The 9,495-nt window shown below is 33.7% G+C and overlaps 1 protein-coding gene across 3 annotated transcripts in view; it reads right to left on the reverse strand.

The window, feature by feature from the left end:
• The window catches only part of ACBD6 (acyl-CoA binding domain containing 6), a 239,069-nt gene that overhangs the window by 155,346 nt on the left and 74,228 nt on the right, over positions 1-9,495 (reverse strand). For all 3 annotated transcript variants that reach the window (XM_004372879.3, XM_023728087.1, XM_023728086.1), the window contains exon 5: positions 6,419-6,524. In XM_004372879.3, the coding sequence (XP_004372936.1) occupies positions 6,419-6,524 (106 nt within the window). The remainder of the gene's footprint in view (positions 1-6,418; positions 6,525-9,495) is intronic.

The raw sequence follows: 9,495 nt of genomic DNA on the forward strand, positions 1-9,495 counted from the left end.
GGCTTAGTTTTTCGGATCTTTGCTGTGGAGGGACGGCGTGGTGCTCCTGCCTAGAGCGCCATTTTGCCAGAACTCCTGTAGTATATTCTTATTACTCAGTAATAAAAAGGAATAACAGAGCCACACAGCAATATGGATGAATCTCAAACACATGCTGACTGAAAGAAGCCTTTTACGAAAGAGTACATATGTATGATTCCATTTACCATACTTTTACACCAATAACACGACTTCTACGTTTGTAGAAGATACCCCCACGAGGTATCTTAAGAAGCTCAGCTATGCCAATTTTTCTTTTCACATGTTGCAGTAGAAAAAGATTATCCTAGTGTGCTTACTAAAATACTTTGTGGGGGAGGGAGTGGTTGGCAAACAAATGTAGAAGGCGTGCATTATTTGCATAAAAATACGATATATAAAGTTCTGGAACAGGTGAAATTAATCTGTGGTAGGAGAATGTCAGAACAATAGTTGCCTTTGTGGGACTGGAAGAAAGAACTTACTGGGAAGGGGCATGAGGGAACTCTCTAGGGTGATAGCAATGTTTTGTATCTTGCAGGAGTTTTGGTTACGAATATGCATTTGTCAAAATCTATCAAATTAGCACTTAATATTTATGTATTTCATTGTATATAAATGCTATCTTAAAAGAAGAAATTGTAAACAAATTTGTAAATGAATTCTGAATTCTAGTTAATGACATGCATCCGGAAGCATTTAGGAGGAAGTGTACTGTTCTCTGCAACTTACTCTGAAATGCATCAAAAAGATAAGACAGATTGATGGATGAACAGAGATAGGAGTAGATATTGATAAAGTAAGCACGGTAAAATATTAGTGGTGGAATTTAGGTGGTGAGGATACAGGAGTTCACCGTAAAATTCTTTGAACTTTTCTGTGTGTTTGAAATTTTTCATAATAAAGTGCTAGAAAAATCAAACAAAAAATAAGTTGCCAAAGCTCATAATACTTAAATTACACCTTCTTCTCACTTTGTTACCCAATATTTCACATTTACAACAAAGTAAATAATCTACTGACTATTTTGTGTATTAACGATGTACGTCTAGCAGTGACAAACACCAAGGTGAAAGGCAAGAATAATGCTGGTTGTGATGGTTATGTGTCAGCTTAACTGGGCCTTAATTCTCAGTGACTTGGCAGTTATGTAATGATGTAATTTGGTAGTGTGTAATGATGAAGTCATCCTCCATTTTATGATCTGATGTGGTCATCCTCCATTTTTGCATAATGCCAGTTTTGCATAATGACCTGGTCTTTGGAACCTAACCATGTTGAGGGTGTACTTTCAGTATTTTCTGATTTTGTATTAAATATGAGTTTCTGATGTAAAGAATAGCCATGGTCTTAATTTTTAAATGGTGATGCCTGCATTAAAGCAAATGAGCAAAATGTGACAATCTGAAGTGCATCTCTCAATTATTAGTGTGAATTAACAAAGTTCTTACAAATTAATATTTTAATCAACTATACTACCAAAATAACAAAGATATTTAAGATGATGTATTTCTTTTTCTCCTTCCTTTCTCAAATCTTAAATAAATTTAGCCTCAGTATACTGACCCTGTCTCTTAAATTTTCTGCTTCTCTGTTAGGTTAATACCATCAGTTTGACAGATTTTGCAGTGGTTTCTCAAGCCAGAAGTATGTAATCTGTATTCTGACATGAGCCACATATTTAAAATAAACCAAAAAGAGAAAAGAATGGGAGTTAAGAGAAAGGTAACCTCCTTCAAAGTACATGAAAGAACCAAAAACATACAGAGAATGGCTACTGACAACAATTATACCTTTAAAAGGATAGAAAGGAAAGAACTTAACTAAAGAAGTAGCTCAATAAAGAGGAATTTTGCATGGATTAGAGGAGAACCTATAGGAAACCACTTAAATGTGTATGAATACTTTTTGGGGGGGGCTGATGACAGTTGCATTGGAATAATCTATTTTGCTAAAAATAAAATTACATTGCTACATTTGTTTAAAGCAAATTTAAATTAATGTAAGGATTTAAAATACTATTTAAATGTCATCAATAAGCATGTATTTAGTGTCTATTGTATATGGCATTGATCTAAGAAATAATGTGTGTGTGACAAGAATTATGCAGACATAATTCTGAAACAAATTATGCAAATATAATTTGTGCTTGATGCTTGATAAGAAATATTCTGTTCATATCTTAAACTCTGCAAATTATGTAAATAATCTTCTCCCCTTAAAAGACGTTTTCTGGAAGAACCATAAATATTTGGCATGTGTGAAGAGTTGTATTAATACGGTTCAAAATACAAAACGGAACCACCATTTTAAGAAATTAATAGGCTTTAGGATCTTTGCCTTCACTTTTGTCTTCATATTTTCTACCTCAATTTCAAAGTATTTCTGCAAATGATTAAAAATATAATAAAATTAGTAATTTAACATATAACACCACAGTGCAATAAACTTAGACCATGAAACATCTGGTGCATACATGCTGTTGTTAGCTGCTATCAAGCTGGTCCCGGACTCATGGCAACCCCATGAACAAAGGGATTGGGCTGTTGAAATCCATAGGGTTTTCACTGACTGATTTTTGTGAAGGACATCATCAGGTCTTTCTTTCTAGCCTGTCTTAGTCTGGAGGCTCCAGTGAAACCTGTTCAGCACCACAGCAACATGCAAACCTCTACTGACAAGAGAGGTGGTGGCTGCACTGAAGAAGTAATGGCCAGCAATTGAACCAGTCTCCCACATGGAAGGTGAGAATTCCGCCACTGAACCACCACTGCCCCCGAACAGCTTCCTGAAAACTAAGTAAAATTATAAAACTTTCTTTTTCTATTATGTGAAATATAGACAATGCCCTAATTACTGTATCAGTAGGAAATACCACTTAATTTTCTTAAATTAAAAATATATGCCTTAATATAGTAATAGTAATTACAATTTAAATGAATAAAAGATATGATGATATATACATGCATTTCAAGCAATATAATAATTTTGTTTATTTCAATATGTGGGAATCCAAATATAGCTTATCGTTTTTTGACTATAATTAAATTCCTTTACGTGCTCATAGCAAATTTTCAGTCATCCCAAGGGAAAGACTGAAGTGGAGTTGAACCTACTAGATGAACACTTTAAATAAAAATATCGGCCATCTCAAAGAATCTTAGGCGATCAGTAGTGAAATATCTCAAGTTCAAATATCAGACAGATAAACACAAAGAATTAATGTACTTTCAAAACTACAATTGTTCCCAAAATTGTTATTGTAGAGATACGTCTTTTTACTGATAAGGGGTTAAGAGTACTTAGCTAATAACTTAATTCTGAGGTTATATACCTTTAGTTCATCATCAAAGCTTACCAAGCTATTGTTTTATTTGCTAGAGTTTTAAAAGTCACAAAGTAGTACACTTATTTTATTTAGAATGTTAAGTTTGATTCAGATTTGAAGCTCCCACCTCTTTCATGTTCTTAAATTAATTCATATGAATCCTTGATTAATAATAAAAGGTCCTGCCATCAGTATTCAAAGCCCAGCCTGAGCTGTCATGGCTCAGAGGGCAGAAATCTGCTTGGAGCAATAAGAGAACCCAACTGAATTCTTGGTGTCTCAGTCTATGAATGTGTAAGCACTTCATCTGTTCATGGAAACACAATGTTCTGGCAGGCTGGGGGTAAAAGTAGATGCATGGGTGACAAACTGGAAGAGCTGGAGAGCAGTACTGCATCAAAGTAACTAAATGACAGAAGCAATACATTTTGTAAGTGTTCCTTTTATTTTCACAACAAATCATGTTTAGTGTAAATTATTTGTGTTTTAGACACTTATTCTATCCCTATCACTGTTGTCCAATGATCACGATCTCTGTAAAGGTCACACGTAGATTTGACTTATAATGCTATTTTATAAAACAAATTGTTGCAAATCAAGCAGGGCCAACTGGAAATTGTTTATCCTTCTTAAATCCAGTGAAGGAAAGAATGCTCTCTCAGAACTAATTTCTGCTTATCAGTTGTATGCATTTGAGTAAGTAAATGAACATCTCTAAACTTCAGTTCCTGTCTATAAAATGATGATAACATGTACCTACCTTACAGGATTGTTGTGAAGATACGTCAATAAGTAAAAGTACTCTAAAATATAACAGACACTATGTAAAGTATTATTTATTATTTGAAAGATGAAAAACTCTAAAAGGGAGCACACAGTACACACACAATAACTTTCAGTGAAAAAACAATGATCTTGAAAAGTTAAGTGACTTCTTCATTCATTTCATTATATTATTATCATTATTACCATTCTTCATTCATATTATTCATTAACAGTAATAATATCTAAAATTTATTGAGTGTTCTATGTGTGTGTCAGGTACTGTTCAAGTGCTTTATATTTCAAACTCATGTAATCCTCAAAACAATCCTAAAGCAGGTACTATTATTATTCCCATTTTACAGATTAGGAGATTGAGACCCAGAGTAAATCTGACAAAGGTCACAGAGCTAGGAAGAGACAGTGCTAAGACTTGAACCCATGTAGTCCACCTCTTAACCAGTATGCAATGCTGCTTCTACTTATCCATTCATTCAATCATTCATTAATTCACCAAATATTTACTCAGCATGGAGTATATGCCAAGAACTCTTACAGAAACATTTTCAACAAGCAGGATCTCAAAACATTCATTTAGGCTTCCGCCCCAGATAGTGTCTATTCATTGAAGTTGGCTCCCAGAATAAGAAGACACGTGAAATCAAGAAGAGCTGAGCCAACCAAGGCTAGCAGAATCCAACAGACCCTCAGCTGACCCAAACTCTTCTGAAATATGAGCAAGAAATAATTCTTTGTTGTTGCAAGCCACTGAAATCATTTTTGTTGCTATAGCTGTACTGTACTAATACACACAGTACAGCACATGGCTCAGCAATGAACAATACTTACACAGTAATAGTAATATAAACATTGATTCAATATATACTCAATTAGAAAATGGAAACTAACAGCTGTGATATAACCATGTTAAGAGAGTGAAAGTAGAGATAGAGGGGAAAAGGAATAAAACAACTAAATCCTAATATAAATACAGGAAAATCAATAATAGTATTTAAAGTTGAAAAATCAAGGGATACAAATATTTAGAATTATATAGCTAAACTGAAGAAGAAACAACTAAAAGAATGGAAAGTTCTCGCCTCAAAGGAGCTAGAATCAAAAGTGAGCAGGATGCAGGCAAGGGGGTATTTTGTTATAAGACTTATAGTACTACTTGGTTTTTAAAAAATCTACATGTATTAATTTTATAAAACTCTTAACTCACAAGCATGCACATACCCGTACGAGAACACACACACACACACAAAAAAAAAAAAAAACCACAACAACAATAAAATCAAGGGGAGTAATCATGTTTATTTACTTAAAAAAACAAAAAGTATTCTTATTTGTTAAGGCAAAAAGAAGAACACTAGTTGGAATGCGAATATACGGTTTTATTATTTCATGATCTGGCTTCTGTTTTTCTCCAGCCATATCTTTCTTGGCTCTGTTTGTTTCATTACTTAGTGGAAAACAAACAGTGTTACTGGTACCCTTTTACTGTAAAAGTGTATAGTCTTACTTTTTCAATACCAGATGTCATTGATAATATATTACAGGAAAGACATTGCCTAAAAATGAGATAACATTATTAAAAGTGAGATAAAATTATGTATAGTTAATCTGTGTAGGCAACTCTCAACTATACATAAGTGGTTATTTATCTACTCTACAAATTATCTATGATCACTGCATACCCTCGTCCCAACAATTACCAAACCTTTTGGCCATTTCAATCACCTTTCACAGCATCACCGAACAAATGAAAAAGATGATTAAAAGTGAATTAGTAAATTTTACAACTATAATGCAGGGACAGTTTAAACTCAGTATGTTAACAGTTTTAGTCACAAAGCAAACAAATTAAGGAGAACTTTTTAATAGTGGATTTTAAATTATTGGATTTATAAAAATTCTGACAGTTTCTTAGAAATACATGTACTGAAAAAAGTACAATGTATCTGTTTAAGGTATAATGATAGAACACGCTAAAGTTATTTATAAATGAGATTTTGATATTACCTATAGCTTCTACTTACTATGCTAACAGTCTCTCCCTTTATCATAAACAAATGGAAGTTATTTGACTGCTGGAAATTTCAGCTAGTAACTTCTTCATGAACAGCAACATGCTAAATACAGACACAGAAAGTATCTTAACTGGGGGACACCATCTCGTTTAGATATTCTGATTTGCTCTTAACCATACTGTTTGCGTTGTGGTTCATAGATGTGTCATTTAGAAAAAGGCCTTGGGACACAACAACAAAGCATAAGAAAATAATTAACAGAGCATGTTTTTCATACCTCTTCATCTTTCATATTCACATCCACATTTTTTGATTTGATGGCTTTGGTTATATGGCCAATGTTGTTTTCCCTGCAGTAATCGAATATATTTTTGTCTTCTTCCCTAATTAGAGTTTAAAAAAAAAAAAAAAAGGTGTTGGCTTACCAGGTAATACACTAAAGTTACAGATTTTTAATACAACTTATTTGCTACTGACATAGATAATAATGAAATCTCTGTTTTGATAAAACTTTTTACATTAAGAATAATGGATTTTCAATAAGACATAATACATCTGACCTCTGAAATGGCTGAAATTCTTAACAAATATAATTATAGGGAACCTGCTTTAACAAGTCCAGTATACTAATATAACATCTTTAAGTAGATTTTTCTCAGTGTCCTTTACTTCCCTGTTACTTTTACAAACTGATAGGCACATATTTCCTCTGATTCTGAATTTTCAATTGTAACATTGTAGTAAGATAGCAGTTTTGGGTACCTCTTTTACTATTGTCTGTACAGAGGCATCAAAAGGTCACGATACAGCTTTACTACTTGCCTTAAGGTTACCAGAATAAGTTGACTATTATTCAAGTTTAAAAATGTATGTAGCTAAGTAACTTTGTTAAAGGAAAGGTAATAAATTAGAAGTAAGGGGCATCAACAAAATTCAGAAATCCTTTGAGACAGTAGAAATAAAGAGTAGGAACTGGGAAGCATACTACGTACCAGGCACCATACTAAGTATATTGCATATACTAATCCATTTAATCTTATCCACTAACTTCACATTACAGATGAAGAAACAGGTAAGGAGAGGTTAAATAACCTGCAAAATGGACCACACTAATCAGTGGTACAACCAGAGCTAAAACTCACTCAGATCAATTGTTATTTTGTATAGTATTTTTTTTTTTATTATATCATGTAGTCTGTTAACTAGTCAGTTATAGTCTACGCCAGAATCTAAAGCAAAAGTTCTTAACATGGGGTCTATAAGCCCTCTAAAATAGTATAGAGAATTATCTGTGTAGATGTGAGTATATTTTTTAGAGTGTGTGTGGGTTAGCCTAGGCTAACTTCAATCAGTCAGATTCTCAAAAGGATCAGTGACTCTCAGAAGGATCAGTAATTTGGAATATTAACAAGCAAACTGTCCTATATGTGGGCTGAATTTTCTAGACAGATATAAAAGAACATATTTTGAATTCCAAAAATTAAACTAATATGTTTTATAAACTGCAAGGCCATAACTTCCATTCATCAGAAATCAAAACACCTGGCCTTAGGAGTCCCTCTATCTCAAAAGTCAATTTAAATACCTTATGCCCTATAAAAAGTTATTTCCTGTCATTGCTATTTTAAAACACACTGCTTTGGTATCTACCATCTAAAGCCTTTTTAAAGTATTTGATGTATTTTACTGAGCACCTACTGCATGCAAAGCTCTGGGCAAGATACTGTTGATAATAGATACAAAGATAAACAACAAAGTCTGCCTTCAAGCCATGTACAGTATAGTTGGGATGATAAAATCTGCACACCACATTAACATAAAGTAGAATTTGATTTTTAAAAAGGTCAGAGTACAGAGGAGAAACAGCCTACTTCAAGCTGGAGAAAATGAGGTACGTTTCAAGGAAGTAACTGTGTTTAGTAAGAATATATGATCACTTGAAAAGTCCTGTTTTGCAGAAGAGAAATTTTACTTCCAGATTACTTACTCTGTAATTAAGGAAGTCTGAGGCCAAAACTCCAGAAAGGAGAAGTCTGATTTTTAAAATTAGGGTTGCGTATACCACTTCAGCTATATTTAACTATCATCAAAAACAGTTTCTATGGAAAAGTGCACTTAGACTTCCAATCTGGGAATAACAGAAACCCATTTTTCTCCAATCCAGTAACAGACCCGTCCAGTTCAAGTAGCAGCAACTTTAACAGTGAAAAGACTGTGTCATTTTAAGTCAAAACAAAATCTACACTAGTCATCAATTATTTTGAATTTGAAAATTATGGGGAGTTGGTGGTGGGGTACAGAAAATTAAAAAAAAAAAAAGCTGCCGTCGAGTTGTCCAGTCATAGCGACCTTATAGGACAGGGTAGAACTGCCCTAAAGGGTTTCCAAGGAGCAGCTGGTGGATTTGAACTGCTGACTTTTTGGTTAGCAGCCGAGCTCTTAACCACTATGCCACCAGGTCTCCTATGATCCCAATTGACAACAGCACCTGGCGAGATAGCAACCTTAGGGGGACAGTGAGTTTATGTTAATGAGGGAGGAACAACTCAGAAAAGGAAGGTGAGAATGGTTGTGCAACTTGAAGAACGTAATCAATGCCCCTAAATCGTACATGTAGAAATTGCTGGACTGGTGCATCTTTTGCTGCATATATTCTCAACAACAACAGCAAAATAAAATAAAAAGAAAGGATGATCCTTGAGATGTGGGTTACCCATAACACAGTAGTATATAAGGGTTATTGATAGATGAGAGGACCTTCAGAGTAGTCCCTCTTCCTTAACTCAACTCCCAAACGTGCATGTTCACCCTACGCCATAAGCAATAAAAGAGCAGACATAGTACAAAATTGTTTGTATTTTGCTTAATATATTTTCAATATGTTTCTTATACACATCATCTATATCAATACTTTGTTTTGGTATATGAATTTTTTGATGGTCAGGGAGCGTTTGTTCATCTAAATACCTGTTTATCATCAATAGTTTATCATCCCTAAATATGTCAGACACATTGAGGTATTTATAAAATACCTTAAGGTAAAGTGTACAATTTAAATTAGAAATCATAAAAAGAAATTCAATAAAAATCACCACAAATGTGCTACACAAAGCTGAGTGACTAATATTTAAAAAAAAAAAAAAAAAATTAAGTGTTACTCTCCAGGCTTGCTTAGTTGCTAAATTTAGATACCCATCCCACCATCCCAAAAATTTTATTTTTTTCACATATAAAAATTTGTACATACATTGTTATGTAACCCTAATTGCTCTCCCCATCCTATGATAGCACACTCCTCCTTTCCACCCGATTCCCCATGTCCATTCAACCAGCTCCTAACCCTCTCTGCCTTCC

This window comes from Trichechus manatus, unplaced genomic scaffold, assembly GCF_000243295.1.
Source record: "Trichechus manatus latirostris isolate Lorelei unplaced genomic scaffold, TriManLat1.0 scaffold00021, whole genome shotgun sequence".
NCBI classification, from domain to species: Eukaryota; Metazoa; Chordata; class Mammalia; order Sirenia; family Trichechidae; genus Trichechus; species Trichechus manatus.